Here is an 18,554-nt window from a genome sequence, read left to right on the forward strand (position 1 = left end):
ATCCATTGAGTCAAGGAGTTTGAGATAAGCCTGGGCAAGGAGTTTGAGAGAGTGACACAGTGAGACCCCCGTCTCTACAAAAAATAAGAAAAAATTAGCCAGGTGTGGTGGCATGTGCCAGTAGTCTCAGCTACTTGGGAGACTGAAGCAGGAGCATCTCTTGAGCCCAAGAGTTTGAGGCTGCGTGAGCTATGATCACGCCACTGCACTCCAGCCCAGGTGATGGAGAAAGAACAGCAGCAACAAAAAGGATCCTATAGGCAGAAGATAAATAAAAATGGTTTACACAGAACAGACTTCAATTATTCATACTACTTTCCCAATTTTTGTTATATCTGAATATATATGTACTATTATTAATATTTTTCATTAAATCAACTTTAAATCTATTTGCTTTTTAATAGAACTTTGTCTTACACAATCTTTATAAAGTTTTGATGTGCTAGCTCTATTGTTTCCCAATATACCTTAAAATGAATACATGAATATTAAAATAAAAAACGTCAGTCTTTGTAGTAGCTAAAATCATTTAACACATCACCAGTGGTATTAAAATCCTCACACCCATACTGTGCTGACAGGGAACCTATATGTAAAGAAAAATGCAAACAGCAGACTCCCAGAGCCAAAGAGGCTGTAGGTGACACGATGGACCTGCCCTCTGGGGCAGCTGAATATAACATGCTAACAGGTGGCTCCCAGGATCGGTGGGACTACCCTCAGGTTACTCTGAGGACTCCCAAAGCAGTACCCTGGCTGCCTCCTCCAGGCAGGGATGCACAGACTACCTGTCCCTCCTTATGCTGTGACGAAGGCAGCCTTTGTGGCTTCCTCCCGCTGACCTACTTCTGGCCTGTGACGCCGCCAGGAACAAGTAGAATATTTCTTCCACTTGAACGTTCTTTACATACTCAGAAGCTTTCTTTCAACAAAAGTCTGTGTGCTGATTACATATGGGGTGCTAATCTAGATCCTGAAGATATAAAACGTTTTCAAAGTCATTTTCCATTGGAACTTTAGGTTTAGCAGTTTCCGTCTCCTGGTCTCAGCCTCCTTCTCTCCCTTTCCCACTCCTAAGCATGGCCACTTCCTTCAACCTTCTCTCAGGGCAGGGGTGAGAATTCCTTCTCTACCCTGGTGGCATTAAAGACTTGATCGTAACACTCCAGGTGAGGTCTTCTCAGCACAGAGCTTAGAAACTCCTCGACACTTTTCTCCGGCGATGCAGGTTAAACTTATCCTGCCTTTGGAGCAACCACTTTACTTTGTTGACTTATAAAGTGCTAGTCATCAGCTAAAGCCCGAAACCTTTCATCTAAACTGCTTTAACCCAGGACTCCCCCATCCTGTCTGCATGTAGCTGCATCTTTTAAAAGCCTTAGTATGGCTGGGTGCCATGGCTCATGCCTGTAATCCCAGCACTTTGGGAGGCTGAGGCAGGCGGATCACGAGGTCAGGAGATTGAGACCATCCTGGCCAACATGGTGAAACCCCGTCTCTACTAAAGATACAAAAAATTAGCTGGGTGTGGTGGCGCATGCCTGTAATCCCAGCTACTCGAGAGGCTGAGGCAGGAGAATCACTTGAACCAGGGAGTCAGAGGTTGCAGATGGCGCCTCTGCACTCCAGCCTGGCGACAGAGCAGGACTCCGTCTCAAAAAAAAAAAAAAAGGCCTTAACACTAGACCATACTTTTCCCGATTAAAATTTCACTTTTTGAGACTTAGTCCCCTGTGTCTTTTAGAAACAGAGCATGCCCGTGGTCAAAGTCATCTTAGAAGTCATTTTGTCCAATGCCATCATTTTATAGAGACGACTAAGGCCGAAAGAGATCACTGACTTGTATCACATGAAAACTGCAAATGGAAGAACCAGCAGGCCTTGGGGTCTTCAGGCAGGTGCCCTGACCCCAAGTTTAATGCTTGTTACTTCTTACAGCCTACCCTTCAGCCAATTTTAAATGTTCATCAAGACTAAAAAAAATACTGCTAATAGAGTAGCGGTTGGCAAACCTGCAGGTCCAATCTGCCCCACCCTCTGGTTTGTAAATAAAGTTTTACTTGAACACAGCTGTGCCCATTTATGTATTGATGTTGTCCGCTTTCCTGCTACAAGGGCAGAGTTGAGTAGGTGCCATAGAGGTTTGACTGGTGAAATCCCAAATATTTACTACCTAGCCCTTTACAGGAAAATTTTGCTAATCTCTGTTACAAAAGAAAGAAAATAGGAGGAAAATACTACTTGTTAAAATATCTAGCTTACGGGCGGGGGCAGTGGCTCACGCCTGTAATCCCAGCACTTTGGGAGGCTGAGGCAGACGGATCACAAGGTCAGGACATCGAGGCCATCCTGGCTAACATGGTGAAACCCCGTCTCTACTAAAAATACAAAAAATTAGCAGAATGTGGTGGTGGGCGCCTGTAGTCCCAGCTACTTGGGAGGCTGAGGCAGGAGAATGGCGTGAACCCAGGAGGCAGAGCTTGCAGTGAGCAGAGATCACGCCACTGCACTCCAGCCTGGGTGACAGTGAGAGAGACTTTGTATCAAATAAAAAAAAAAATCTAGCTTACAATATCCTAGGGTGTACGCAACCTCAAGGAGTGGGTAGAATACTAAGTGTGAGGCACAGAGTGAGCACCCGTCAGCCATGGTCATTCTCTGTGAGGTTTTCAGACACAATAGAGCATACAATGGATAAGGTCAGAGACAGCTGAAACACGAGGCAAATACTTCAGGAGTCAGTTTTCTTACAGACAACTGGTAAAAGTAAAATGGGATTTTGCCTGCTGAAAATTAAACTGTGGCATTCAGTTAGAAGTATCAGGGTTTCTTTAAGCTTTAACTCTGAGTATTTTAATAATACTGCACTTATAGAGTGCATTACAATTATCTGTCTATGTGCCTGCCTCCCCTATATATACATACTAGTCTGTAACTACACTGGCGCAGGGACCATGTTTTACTCATTTTTATATCTGTACCTAGCCTGATACACAGTGGGGGCTGAATATATATTGTTGAATCAATGAGTGGAGCTCTTTGATGCTTTCTAAAGAAAAATCAACATTGCTTACATTGTTATTTGGTATCTAGCAGATTTGCACATTTGCCTTTGAGTGGTATATTGATTCAATGACATGAACAGGTTATACCAATCCCTGAAAGGTTGCTCAATTTGAAAACATTGTCAGAAATCATCAAGTAAATTATGCTTAGAAAGTTTAACATGTAATATCTTCTCATGTGGTAAAGTTTGCTAAAACAACAAAGACTGACCTCACTGATTAGTTCCCTTTTTATGATGATAGCTGAATCTGGCTGAAGATGAGATGAATGTTCCCTGAGGAATTAAACTGAAAATGAAAAGTCTTGTTTTCCCAAGCAAAAACAGAGCTAACAGTTAGTTCCTCTAGGAGAAAATGTGTCTTCAACTGGTCAAGTTTTTATCTGCTGACTTTTAACTCTAGAAGCACTGATGGAGTCACCTCTAAAGCCAAAATAGTCTTAAACTTTGATTTGATTATAATCCAAAGCTTAGAACTGCCTATCTGAGAGCAGGTTGTAGATTACAATTTATAAATAAGCCTAGCTAACTCAGTAAAACATGTCACAGCAGGGTACATCATGCCTTTGCTTCCTGTAATGTCTTAGCAACTTCTTTCATATAAATAGTTAATATGACTCATATCACAGGGATTGTCTGTTACATTCCTGTTTTGCCAGTTAGGTTGGTTCCACAGCTAAAGGCTTGGCACGGAAATATAAAAACTCTGGACAACGGGTGTGTAGCCGCACAACAGCTGCATCTGAGGGCATTTCCGAATAAGCACAGATGTCTCCAGGGTGGCCATGTAGTCTGGAGCCCCAAGTGCTGATAGAGCATTTTAAATATCATCACATGGCTGGGTTGGCACTCCACCCAAGTTGTCAGTGGCACCCAAAATTTGTTAAAATAACAAATTTTATTCTCCCATTCTTTATTTTCAACTAATAATTACTGAAAACTAAGTATTCTAATGAAAGCAGACTATAAAATGAAAGAAGATGATGGCCTTGGGAAGTCACACCATTTCCTACAAGTTGGTTCAGGCACACATGGCCTACACACCTTCTGATTCACCCTCAGATATTTATAGCAGCAAGGTGTTAGTTCTTGAGCCAATTAAGAAAGCCTGGTAGGTGAGTAAGGTATTTTGATATGATAAACAAAGTCTTACCAGGTGCTACCAAACCAAAGCCTAGATACAGAAGCACCCTTCTTTAGAAAGGTTTGGGTAATTTAGGTTATCCTGTGAATGTCTCTTTTCGGAAGAAAAAAAGGGAACACCGTAAAGTGTACCTTGAAGCTTCACAGATTTCTGAGAAATTAATGACCAAGCTCAGGGCCTCAAACAGCTTCTAGTGAGGATCTGACCAGTCATATGTAAGAACTGGTTGGTTACTTTATAAGCAGAGACTGAAGAAAACTCTTTCAGATCTCATCCTCCCTAGTTGCTTTCATTTGCCTGTCTCAGGGGAGTTACAGAAAGCTCAAAAGGAAGATATTACAGGAAGTTCTTAAACTCCCAAACTAAAACTGTTTGTACACATCTCCTCCCCAGTCAAAGTGTGGCTCTGCAAGACATGATTGATGTCATATTGATGGCACCTCACACATAATAAACTCATTCTTTCCTAAGAAAGGTGCCTTTTACAGGGTTGGCCATGGAGAAAAAGAGGCAGGGCAATCACAGTGTAAACCTCCTCTCTTTATGCAGGCCACTATTTCTTTAATGTTTTGGGTATTAAGAAATTAGTGGCCCCACGCCTTATCAGAACACAACAGTCTAATCCAGTTTTTTTTTTTTTTTTAAAAGAGACAGGGTGACAGGGTTTTGCTCTGTCACCCAGGCTGGAGTACAGTGGCACAATCATAGCTCACTGTAACCTTGAGCTCCTGGACTCAAGCGATCCTCCTGCCTCAGCCTCCCAAGTATCTAGGACTACAGGCACAAGCCATCACAACCAGCTAATTATTTATTTATTTTTTTTATAGAAATGGGGTCTCACTATGTTGCCCAATCTAGTCTGGAACTCCTCGCCTGAAGCAATACTCCCACCTTGGCCTCCCAAAGTGCTGGGATTATAGGTATGAGCCACCATGCCTAGCATCTAGGTAACTTTTTAAATCATATAACTTTAGTTGCTAGGACTTTTAATTCAAAAGAAAATAATACACTGGAGAATGTGTAGTATAATAATAGAGCTGGAAAATACGTAGAATAATTCACTGGAGAATATGTAGTATTTCATTGACCTCAACCCTAGAGAAGCAACTTCTAAGTAGACTGATGCCCAGCAGAAATAGGCAACCCCTGCGTGCAATTTCACGCCACATTCAGTCAAGATGACTCAGTTTTCAGCCACTCCACCACTGCCGATCTCCCTTCCCCACACCTTTGCAAAGGCAGATAACCAGATTAAGTTGTGTGGAAATTTTCATGACTAAAGCAAAACCTCCAGCTCTAACCAAATTAAATCACTAGTTCCAAGATAGGGCTTAGAAACTACCTACTTTTTGTAAAAAGCCAAAGCATAATACAAAATGTGATCTTAGTTGGTGATGAACTAATCAACTAAATTATTTGTATTTATAGACTCTAGGATTCTTTTTGTATTTTTTTTTTTTTTTTTTTTTTTAGACGGAGTCTCGCTCTGTCGCCCAGGCTGGAGTGCAGTGGTGTGATCTCGGCTCACTGCAAGCTCTGCCTCCCAGGTTCAAGCAATTCTCCTGCCTCAGCCACCCTAGAAGCTGGGAGTACAGGCACTCACCACCATGCCCGGCTAATTTTTTTGTATTTTTAGTAGAGACGGGGTTTCACCATGAGTTAGCCAGGATGGTCTCAATCTCCTGACCTCGTGATCTGCCCGCCTCAGCCTCCCAAAGTGCTGGGATTACAGGTGTGAGCCACCGCACCTGGCCTTATTTTTGTATTTCTAAATTGAATACATACATCTCTAGTATTGTGGGGCTAATTCTACCTTGCCTGGAATTTGCAGCCATCCTGTAAATTTCTGACTATAAATTTTCCCATCATTTCTCTTGACTCAACTATTCTATTTTAGGAACAATTTATATATCATGTTTCAGATGTATGCAAATAAAGAAAATGGAGCTGAAATCTCTCTGCTCATTCACACCTTTTTTGGAGCACAGGTAGATGCATTATTCTTTTTTTTTTTTTTTTTTTTGAGATGGAGTCTCGCTCTGTCGCCCTGGCTGGAGTGCAGTGGCGTGATCTCGGCTCACGCAAGCTCCGCCTCCTGGGTTCACGCCATTCTCCTGCCTCAGCCTCCCGAGTAGCTGGGACTACAGGCACCCGCCACCATGCCCGGCTAATTTTTTTTGTATTTTTAGTAGAGATGGGGTTTCACCGTGTTAGCCAGGATGGTCTCCATCTTCTGACCTGTGATCTGCTCGCCTTGGCCTCCCAAGGTGCTGGCATTATAGGCATGAGCCACTGTGCCCGGCCGATGCGTTATTCTTTAAAATAAACTCCCTTTTCTTTATGCTTTAGCTAATCTACTGTAAATAAAGACTTTGATGGTGACAGGTAAAATATAATCACTGAAATGATGTCAATATGAATTGCAAAGTATTAGTCCCTCATAGACAACACAGTTGACATAAGCAACACAAAATAATACTTTATATATACCAATGCCACTACTAATTTGGACTTCCCACAGAATTAACCCCATATATACACTTATTACTCTAATGACCTCAAGTGCAGACAGAGGCATATACATACCAAAATTTACCCTGGGGGCTGTCATTTATCAGATAACAAGGAAACAAATTGTCCAGAGAAACATTTCCTAAATCTCCCTGAATCCTGACTGCATATTTTCTTTTAATAAATATTTTGTTTTAGAATAGGTTTTAACTTACAGAAAGATTGCAAGGATAAAACAGAGAGTTCTTGTATACCTCACACACCGATTAATATCTTACATTAGTATAATACATTTGTTGTAATTAATAAACCAATATTGATACACTATTATTAGCTAAAATCCATACTTTATCTACATTTCCCTAGTTTCTACCTAATGTCCCTTATCTGTTCCATGATCCCATACAGGAAACCACATTACATTTAATTGTCATGTCTCCCTCTTGGCTATGACAGTTTCTCAGGCTCCTCTGGTCTTTGATGACCTTGGGAGTATTAAAGAGTACTGGTAAGGTATCTTGTACAATGTCTCTCAGTTGGGATTTTGTCTAACATTTTTCTCATGGTTGGACTAGCATTATGTGTTCGGGAGGAAGACCACAGAGGTAAAGTGCCATCCTCACGCATCATACCGAGGGGTACATATTATCAACATGACTTGTGGCTATTGATGTTGACCTTGATCACCTGACTGCCATAGTGTTTGTCAGGTTTCTCTACTGTGAAGTTACTTTGTTCCCCCTCTTTCCATACTATACTATTTGGAATAAAGTCACTATGCACATTCCATACCTAGAGTAGAGAGTTATGCTGATTGTATGGAAATATTCTGCAAAATAGATTTTTTCTTTTTTAGTGAAACCTTTCACCAACTACAACATAACAGAGTTTCTTTCAGTCTAATTGGGCCAAATTACATCATGTGCCTACCCCAGACCTACAGCAGTTTCTGAAGGGCATATTTTCTACTGTTTGCCTTAAACAAATTGATATCTACCTTGAGAGCAGTGATTCTTTTTTTTTTTAATTGTTATTCTTTTTTATTTCAATAGATTTTTGGGGAACAGGTGGTGTTTGGTTATATGAGTAAGTTCTTTAGTGGTGATTTCTGAGATTTTGGTGCACCATCACCTGAGCAGTTTACACTGTATCCAATGTGTAGTCTTTTATCCCTTGCCACCCCCAACTCTTTCCCCCAAGTCCCAAAAGTTCAATGTATCATTCTTATGCTTTTGTGTCCTCATAGCTTAGCTCCTACATATGAGTGAGAATGTAAGATATTTGGTTTTCCATTCTTGAGTTACTTCACTTAGAATAATGGTCTCCAATTCCATCCAGGTTGCTGTGAATGTCATTATTTCGTTCCTTTTTATGGTTGAGTAGTATTCCATGGTGTATATATATACCATATTGGCTTTATCCACTCATTGATTGATGGACATTTGGGCTGGTTCCATATTTTGCAAAAGATATTTTTCTACTTTTCTATTCTTCCCCATTTATTTATGTATTCAACCATGTATTTATATCAGTATGGTTATTTATTTTATACTTTGGTTTATAATCAATAGCCTTGTATTTATTTTGTTGCTCAAATTATCTCAGCTTTGTCCATTGGGAACTCTTTCAGTTGGCTCCTGGGTTTTTTCAACATACCCCATGACTGGGATTTTTGAGGATTTCTTTAATCTCTGGCAGATACCAAAAGATGCTTCAGGCTGCATCTTGTATATTTCCTGCTTAGTGTTAGAATCAGCCATTTCTCTAAAAACCTTGATTCTTTTTATCAAAGAATGGTATTACAAACCAAGATCTGGGTGCCAGATACATGTGTTTTTAAATGCTCATTACTAGACCCAGACATGAAGAACTTACAAAATGATACATTTTGAGGGGATTAGAATTGGTAAAGAGAAAGTAACAGAAAACCTCCATACAAAACAAATTAGCTGGGCGTGGTGGCATGTGCCTGTAGTTCCAGCTACTCAGGAGGCTGAGGCAGGAGAATCACTTGAACCCAGGAGGCAGAGGCTGCAGTGAGCCAAGATAGTGCCACTGCACTCCAGCCTGGGCAGCAGAGTTAGACTCTGTCTCAAAAAACAAAACAAAACAAAACAAAACAAAAAGAAAACCTCCAGCTCCATTTTTATAGTTCAATGGAAAATTTGGGTCGCTCTTCCTTTTGGGTATGTATTATAATCCAGAAAAAAAGTTAGGGTTGTTCATTTTCATGTGATAGAGTCAATGTGTTTGAGAAGGTGGCAAAGGCTAAAAGAGCTCCTTACTTTTATGTAGCTCAAGGTTTCTTTCTTTCTTTTTTTTTTTTTTTAGCTTTCTATTTTTCCAGCACAATTACTGTTTTCATCTCTCAAAAACAGCATATGTATCCTCGGTACCTCAATAGCAAATTAAAGTCTATATCTAATAATTTATGATACTGACCTGACAAAGTCATGAGTCCAGAAATCCAGCTTCAATAAACCATATGCAGAGTGAACAGATTAAGAAATTGTCCCTGCTAACTGAGCTCACAGCTTAGAACATCCTCTCCCTTGTTTTCCCTCTGATGTCACAGGAAGGAGACAGGTGATGGAGGCAGGAAGCATTTGGACATCAATGTAATGTAATCAAATACAGAGGCATCAAGCCCCACTCACCCTGGACCTCCTCCTAGGAACTAATGTCATTAATCCACACCATGAGGAGACTGCTTTAGGAAAATCAGTCATGATAAACGTCTGTTCATTCAAACTTAAATATCAGTGCTTCCAAAGACTCTTCTTTACATCTTTGAGATCTCAACAAACTCTGGTCCAACAATGAAGGGAGGCAGCTGGAGTTCTGGGGGAGGAAAAGTATTCTCATCCAAACCAGACTGATTATGTAAGGAAATACTTGGAATCTCATGCATACCGGTGATCAGGCTAACATTTGCCTTCATTTTCAACTGTGCACCTTCATCTTTAAGCCAACTAACACAAGTGAGAAGTCCACTTATGCACATCAGCAATGAAAGGCTCAGGTCTCATGCAAACTTCTGTACAAATTTTGTCATGTCATAGTGTGTTTGCACATACTACTTTACCTTAATGTAGGAATAGCTGGGAGACTACACAGCACTGCATGTGACAAGAGCGGAAGTTATCAGTCATTAGCTGGAATGGGCAAAATGTCCAGAGATAGGAAAAAATTCAGATGGGCTGGAGTGCAGGAGTTTTGCTTAGGTCCCAGAGCTAGTCCAAGAGTACCAGATGAAAGACAAACGGCCTGAATTTGAATCCTGATTTTTCTATTCCCTAGTTCCATCAGCAGAGGCAAATTATTTTATAGTTTGGAGTCGCTATTTCATCCACTGTGTACTGAATGGCTGAATTTGTTCAATATCACTAATATGATTCCATAATCTAATACACTTTATTCCCAGGCATGACTGAGAGGGATAGCCTTAAAATGATCCAAATCAACAAGAGCCACAGAGAACACAACCAGACAATTGTATGGTATTAGAAAAATTCCCTCTAGCAGCTGCTGAGTTATGAAGAAGATGTTGAGACTTGAACCCAGACCTGAAATGAGGAAGAAGGGGTCTGGGAGGGATGACAGCTGGCCTCTTCTAATGTGATGTGTAATAACAGTTATGTCTATTTGGGCACAACAGACACTGTGTAGGAGTCTTCCCCGCTTCATTTCCTAACCCTTATCTTGACGAGCACACTCATGGAAGAGTCATGGAAGGCGGGACATGTTTGTTTATGTTAGGTAGTAATGTTGGTAGGTGTGCTGCCTTCCCAAGGGAAGACAAAAACTGGAGGCAGAGAAATAAGAGCCAAGGCCCAAGAGTTACTTCTGTGGAGGCTTCTGGGTAGAACAGCAAGATTCTAATTCATGTTTCTGAAACTGAACTTATTTAATAGAGGAAGCACGTTCTACCTAGCCCTGCAGGGTAGAAAATAAGATCACAGATCACAAAGGAATTGCATAAATGCCATTCCTTGTTTTTTTTCCTTGTAAAGCCTTACTTTTTCCCTTTAAGAGAAAGAGAGGTCCGGAGAGAAGAAACTAACTAGGCTTCTGTTCTCAAAAATGATCTAAAGCTACAAGTTTTTACTAAAGGATTTCTATGTCAAGTGATTTAAAAGCCAGAGGAGACCTTTAAAAAAAAAAAAGCCCAAAGGTTTAAGTGTATGAGAACAGCACTTCCTGGCAGAAGGATTTCCTGTTTCAGGCAACCACAGCGACGTGGAGAAACATCCGCCTTGTGGCCACAGCCTATGTTCCACAGGCCACTTCTCTGTTCTACTCACCCTTCCTCCCCGACGAAGGTGACATACAGCTTATTTCTCTGCAGGTCTTTTCTGGAGTAGCCCATAATCTGATTAAAAGCATCTTCTAGTAAGTGATCTCTTCGGATAATTAACCTGTCCATAAAGAGACAATTTAGAAAATACAAATTATTACTATACTATTAAAGATAATTTACTTATCTTTCTAGAACATTTCCATTTGCCACAATTAACTAGGTAAGAATAAAGTTACTTAATATCATTGCTGTCTGCAATAAAGTACACATTTGTCTTTAACTCTTAATAGCATTAGCAAAAGTTACATGAGAGAATCATTGGTAAATAGAGTACCCTACCTATGACCAGTGAAAACAACTGGAGAATCCTATCTAAATGGTCAAATCAGTTTATCCCAGAAAAAAAATGATCATAAAACAACACCACACACACCACACCCCCCCCACCCCCCCCCCACACACGTTTTGTTTAGTAAAGCAAGAACATCTCTATGAGGCAATGTTTTAAGCCTCAATGCACGTAGACAAGGAATTCAATTATTAAGTGCCCAGCAAGATGACTGTGAGAACCAAGAGGAAAAAAAAAATTCTCAATATCCTCCAAAGCAGAGGAGTTTCCAATTGTTAATTGTTAAATTAAGTGAATCTTGACAGTCCCTAAGGGACAGATACAAATGAATGATGTGTGTGGCAGGTTAATCTACTTGTGATGATGCCAATTAAAGTCATCCTTCCATAGGTATCAATTTGCTCTTAATGTAAATGGTAATGGGCAGAGAGATGATAGGGAGGCTGAATGCATGACAGCTGGATCATCCTAGACCTTTGTAAGCTAAGTGTGAGAAAAGTAAAGCTCAGAGAAGTATGATGCTTGGGCAGACTGATGATTTTTTAGGGCAATGAAGGTGGATTTTAATCAAGCAAGCCTTCCTGTAGGTCGGGCAGTGAGCCATGGGGCTGCTGCTGTTGGTCTGGTCTCTGGACCCTCTCTCAGGCACCCAGGGTCACAGGGGTGCTCCAGTGGAGACCGTCCCTCCTCTGTCCTCTCTCAGTGGCAGACTGATCTCCACTGGGGATGTGGGACAGGGGTGAAGGCAGGGAGGAGAGAAAGAAGGGTAAGTAGGGAATGGAAACAATTCTAGGCCAAACAACATGATGATGTTTCAGTTTCCCCATTTGAAAGGAGGAGGTGGATGAAGAAAGGCAGAAACAACATTAATGACATGTTCTGCTGTGAAGTTTGTTTCACAGAACTGAACAGAGCTGAGCACTATTCCTACACTCAGGTCAGTTCAGGAGACAGAAACTTGCAGTGGAGGACATTGGGATAGCTTTATAGCTAATGAATATACTATGCACCAACAAAGACGTACTTTTCAGAGGAAAAAAATAAATCAGGCTTTTATTTTGCCTTCATTTTTACATGAAAAGTGGCAGTGTCTTCACTATTTGTTTTAAAATGTTAAGCTTAATCATGTTTCATTCCAGGACTATGTTTTAGATGATCGTATAATTTACAAATTCCAAAATAATTATGCCGACTAAAATGAAGGCTAGTCATCCCAAATCACAATCAATTTCCTAGAGGCCCAACTGTGCCCCCTCCTTTCACCATCTATACATTATGTGGTTTGTGTCACTTTGACTTACTTTAACTTCCCTGGGCCTTGTCCATATCCTTTAGTCTCTAACTTCCTGTAAAAGTTCCTCAGTTTGGCTTCGAAATCCCGCTTGTAAGGGGCTGGAGCCCGGGCATTGGCACGCTGGGTACCTGCAGCAAACCACAAAGAGAGGACAATCTGGATTTGTGCATCGTCCTTACGTTCATCACATCACCATGGACAAAAGCTATCACAATCATCAAGTCAAATGAGGCAACTGTCTTAACTTCTGCATTTTTGATTTCTGCAAGTTGAAGGATATAACAAACCTCAACCAAGGTCTTAAGTGACGTCTTCTTTGTGGCATTTTGGTTGAGAATAAAAATTCTGTTTGAATAGTTACAATGGTGCCCATGTGTTTCTCAAGTATGTTCCCCTTTTCAGTCCAAACTAATATGAGTCAAACAGAGTTACTCATGTCTAGTAGTAACTGTTAGGATGAAATATCTTTGCTTGCTGCTGAAATGATATCATGGCAATTAGACAGGAAGTTGCAATGGAAAGTACATGGTATATAAGTAAGTGGCACCAAGAGTGAGGTTTTAATCATTCACTCTAAATTCCTCACCAAAAAACTCCTCATGAAACTTTTTTTTTTTTTTTTTTTTTTTGAGACGGAGTCTTACTCTGTCACCCAGCAGGCTGGAGTGCAGTGGTGCAATCTTGGCTCACTGCACCCTCCACCTCCCGGGTTCAAGTGATTCTCCTGTTTCAGCCTCCCAAATAGCTGAGATTACAGGTGCCTGCCACCATGCCCAGCTAATTTTTGTATTTTTAGTAGAGACAGGGTTTTGCCATGTGGGCCAGGCTGGTCTGGAACTCCTGACCTCAGGTGATCCACCCACCTCAGCCTCCCAAATTGCTGGGATTACAGGCGTGAGCCACCGCACCTGGCCTACAAAACTTCTTTTAGATATGCACTATCACCAAGAATGATTTTAGACACATAATTACATAAATATCGTATTGCAGGGTAAAATCTTAATATAACACATAATTGCAAAAGGCACCTGTCTCACTTGCACAAAGTGTGCACTTGCACAAATAATAAATAATATTAATATTTATTGGATTTTTTTTTTTTTTTTTTGAGATGGAGTTTCGCTCTTGTTGCCCAGGCTGGAGTGCAATGGCACAATCTCAGCTCACCTCAACCTCCACCTCCCGGGTTCAAGTGATTGTCCTGCCTCAGCCTACTGAGTAGCTGGGATTGCAGGCATGCGCCACCACGCCCGACTAATTTTGTATTTTTAGTAGGGTCATGGTTTCTCCATGTTGGTCAGGCTGGTCTTGAACTCCCGACCTCAGGTAATCCACCTGCCTTGGCCTCCCAAAGTGCTGGGATTACTGGTGTGAGCCACTGCGCCAGACCATTTATTGCATTCTTAACATGTGCCAAGTACTGAGAATATCTAGATTATATAAGCATATTTTATACGTTATTCAATGGTAATTATCACTAATAATATGTAAAAGTAACATTGTTTCTCTTTCCTTTTTTTTGACACGGAGTTTTGCTCTTGTTGCCCAGGCTGGAGTGCAATGGTGTGATCTCGGCTAACCCAACCTCTGTCTCCTGAGTTCAAGCGATTCTCCTGCCTCAGCCTCCCGAATAGCTGGGACTACAGTCTTGCACCTCCACGCCCAGCTAATTTTGTATTTTTAGCAGGGACGTGGTTTCTCCATGTTGGTCAGGCTGGTCTCGAACTCCTGACCTCAGGTGATCCGCCCACCTCGGCCTTCCAAAGTGCTGGGATTACAGGCGTGAGCCACCATGCCCAGCCAATTGTTCCTCTTTCCATAGAAAAATCTGGTTTTGTGTCACTGGGTAACACAAGCAGCAGGTTGGGATAGAAAACTGATGATGAATATGGAAATCAGACACAGAGCCATGACAAAAACACTGGATATTTCCACTAAATATTTCCCAACCAATGAAAGAAACCAGAAAACAAAAGCTGGGAAGTCTTGTTCATTACATACCATGTAAGTTCATTAAAAATGTCTTTAACAAATGAGTGAACTAAATAGTTGTTATTCATTGGGAATACTATGTTAGGTTCACCAATGGATGTCCAAAATGAGTAAGGTGGGGTTGCTGGAGTGGGGTGGGGAAACAGAAATAAAACATCAAACAATTAGAGAATAATTAAGTCCTGAACTAGGTGGTATACAGACTAGAAAGCAGAGGAAACAAAGCTATACCCCTGGGGCTATACCTAGTCCTATAGATCCCAGTTGCTTGCCCCATAATCTTTTTTGAATATTTTAAATTAATTGCCAACATTTACAAATTAAATTTCAAATTAAAAAATTCCAGATTTTTTTCTTGAAAATTATTTGGGAAATCTTGCAATGACTGGCTTGCCTTTCCTTGGGGATCCAGCGGGCAGCTGCAGCTACTCTGTTAGACGAGGCATGCGCTCACCACTCTGCGGCAGCCACTCAATGACACGGCTGCCTGCCCCCCAAGCCCCGCAAGCATTTGTTAAGATCAGTGTTACACAAAAGTAATAGTAATGTTATAAAAAAGAAATGAGTATAAGTAGAGATCAAAGTGGAAAAGGCCTTAGGGAGGAAGCTTAATTGGAACCACACCTTGCAAAAGAAGGAGAATTTATATCCTATAGTGGAACACAGCAGCAACAGCTGGCATGAGCACTGCATGTGTGTTCAGAAGACGCCAAGAGAACCAAGCTAGCCTAGAGTGGAGGAGGAGTGCTGGGAGTAAATGGGAAATGAAATTGATCAGAAGGGTTGGAGCCAAATTATGACAAGAATTTTTAAAACCTAGCAGAGGAGTTTGGGCATGATGCAGTGAACAGTGCCTTTATAGGTTCTTGAGCAGAAGAATAACATACAAATGGTGTTTTATTTAAGAAATTATTTTCAGAGTGTGTTGAGTAAATTAAGGGTGGGCAAGAGGAAAGAGCCCCAGTTAGGAGTCGTTGCAGTAATTGAAGCCCGAGGGGATAAGGACTAGACTGGAGTGAGTGACTCAGAGAAACAGCTACAATGTGAAATATACACTGGGAAAAGAATAGGTAAGCAAGGAAGAAGAATGGGAAGCATGATGATAATATAAAGTGTATTTAAACAATAACAACAGGTCTTACTTGTTAAGTGCCTGCTGTACATTACAGATGATGCACATTACACAGGGGATCTTGAGAAATCCTCACAAGTCTACGAAGCGGGTATTACTAGGACCATCACACACCACTTTGCAACTAAGGAAAATGAAGGTGCAGTTTCCTGTCCGAGTCATATTCCAGTGACAGTAGATTTGGGATTTGAGCCAAGTCTATCTACCTGATGCTATGAAGAGTGTGGGAAGTGATGCAGGTGGACAAGGGCATGTGAAACTTTATACATATTGACTTGGATATCACAGCTAACCAAATGCCCTAGAGACTGAAAAATACAGGGCTGGAATTGGGGTGAGAGCTCAGGGCCACACATGTGGATGAGCTGAGTTAGTGTGTTTATGGCACTTTATGCAGTGACTGTTGCATAAGAGATCCCACATAAGTGTTAGCTGTTGTTATCTGCATAGAGGTGAATACTAAAGACAGGGAAATGAATTGAGATTTTACTAATGAATTTGTACAAAACTGGCTATTGACCAATAATCTGTCTGGAGATCTGTTTGTATAGTTAGGCAAAGAGCTGAGTTATGTCATAAAGCAAGTGAATAAACTTGACTTTAGAGATCTGGGAAGCAGAAGGGACTCCTAGGCAGGGGTTCTCAATCTTGACTGCACATTAGAATCACTTAGGAAGCTTTTAAAAATTCCAATGTTCAGGCCACACCCAAGATGCATTACAACAAAATGTGTAAAGACCCAGAATGTGGGGTGGGACCCAGGCATGAGTGTTAAATACAACTGTCCAGATGATTCCGATGTGTAATGTGTAGCTATGGCTGAGAACACTATTCCCTTACAGGAAGGTCAAACATCACCAGTGAAACACATGGGCAGCATCCAGGGACTAACACAGGGCAAATGTTTCCTGTGTACCGAAAGGCATAATTTGCAACACGAAGGAACATTATCTCCATGAACACAAGGCTGCTCTCCTAGATGAATGAGGGATAGGACCGTGCAGTTCAAGTCCACTCAAGGGTGGCACAATCAAAGTGTCAGTGCTCCAGTCTGAGAAACTGCAGACTAGAAAACCCAGACAGGGCAGAACGCAGCTGTAATGAATCAACTTTCAAGAGCAAAATCATTGATAAGAGAGAGAAAAATGAAGAACAAGGAACTGAATGAAAATCTTTTAAGACACAAAAGAAACTTTTTTTTTTTTTTCCTTTAGACGGAGTCTCACTCTGTCGCCCAGGCTGGAGGGCAGTGGCACGATCTCGGGCACTGCAAGCTCCACCTCCCGGGTTCATGCCATTCTCCTGCCTCAGCCTGCTGAGTAGCTCGGACTAGAGGCGCCTGCCACCACGCCCGGCTAATTTTTTTTGTATTTTTTTTAGTAGAGACGGGGTTTCACCATGTTAGCCAGGATGATCTCGATCTCCTGACCTTGTGATCCACCCACCTCGGCCTCCCAAAGTGCTGGGATTACAGGCATGAGCCACTGTGCCCTGCCAAGAAACATGTTTTTTTAAGAGCTGATTACTTTAAAAAACAGCACAGACACAAACTACTCCTATATAATTTGAGATGCTTAAAAGGACGTGGGAAATGCCATAATGCATTCCATCAATATCAATACAGACACAATAAAAATTAGCTCTGATTCTGTTTATACTCTAGGTAAAGGGATTTAATCATAAAAACTCTGAGACAGCAATTGTTAAATGCAAAAATTCTTTTGCTCATAGTTCCATCATGAAAGAAGTCATTTACACATTATTTCATTTTAAAATTGTAGTAAATTGGCTGGGTACGGTGGCTCACGCCTGTAATCCCATCACTTTGGGAGGCCGAGGTGGGTGGATCATGAGGTCAGGAGATCGAGACCATCCTGGCCAACATGGTGAAACCCCGTCTCTACTAAAAACACAAAGATTAGCTGGGTGTGCTTGTAGTCCCAGCTACTTGGGGTCTGAGGCAGGAGAATCACTTGAACCCAGGAGGCGGAGGTTGCAGTGAGCCGACATCGCACCACTGCACTCCAGCCTGGCAACAGAGTGAGGCTCCGTCTCAAAATAAATAAATAAATAAATAAATAAATAAATAAATAAATAAATAAAATTACAGTAAATTATGCTGTTGGCCTTTGTCAAATTCTTAATACAAGTGAGGTATAATTGCCAAGAAATTCCAGAGCAGGAATGATGTTACTTCCACTTTGGAAATACAAAATGTTCTTGGAAGATTGCGCTAATAAAATTGTATGAGAACTACAAGTGAAGTTCTAGGTCATAATACTTTGTAGACAGAGGAATTTTATGGTCTTTACAGTCTTAAAGAAAATCAGGTACAAAAGATCAATGTTACATCAAATGAAGGGCTGACTTCACGGATAGTCAGCATTTTGCTAATACTGTGCAGGAAAAGATTTCAGTAACAGACACTAGAGAGTTTTGCTTTGTCATTGCTAGGCAGGTCTAAAGAACTTCTATATTGTGTTACCCTATTTTCATATACTGTTACAAAATTGCATAATCATATACAAACTAAAGAATTCTATCTGACAAAATATTTCAGAAGACACTAGAAATAGCTTGGCATCCAACTCCCAGGCAGTCTCAGTCTTTTTTGATTCTGGGTGTGTGACCCAGAACCTGGACTGTTCTGATGACTAGCACTGGTTCTCCGTATTGGACAGGGGCTGGATCTTAGCCTGATCCAGCATGGCTCCCTGCCTCTGTCCTGGGACAGCTCAGACGCTCATCTCTTTCCTGGTTCACTTTCA

General features: G+C 41.2%; 1 protein-coding gene across 14 annotated transcripts in view; it reads right to left on the minus strand.

Moving 5' to 3' along the window:
• Window positions 1-18,554, minus strand: part of HECW2 (HECT, C2 and WW domain containing E3 ubiquitin protein ligase 2) — a 388,387-nt gene that overhangs the window by 30,213 nt on the left and 339,620 nt on the right. For all 14 annotated transcript variants that reach the window (XR_010150180.1, XM_063791409.1, XM_063791410.1 and 11 more), the window contains 2 exons: window positions 12,670-12,790; window positions 11,024-11,137 (listed from right to left, as the gene is read on the minus strand). Coding sequence is in view for 13 of the 14 variants with exons in the window: in XM_063791409.1 (XP_063647479.1) it covers window positions 11,024-11,137; window positions 12,670-12,790 (235 nt within the window). In the remaining variant the exon portion in view is untranslated. The remainder of the gene's footprint in view (window positions 1-11,023; window positions 11,138-12,669; window positions 12,791-18,554) is intronic.

The sequence above is a fragment of the Pan troglodytes genome, chromosome 13 (genome assembly GCF_028858775.2).
Source record: "Pan troglodytes isolate AG18354 chromosome 13, NHGRI_mPanTro3-v2.0_pri, whole genome shotgun sequence".
Classification (NCBI taxonomy): Eukaryota; Metazoa; Chordata; class Mammalia; order Primates; family Hominidae; genus Pan; species Pan troglodytes.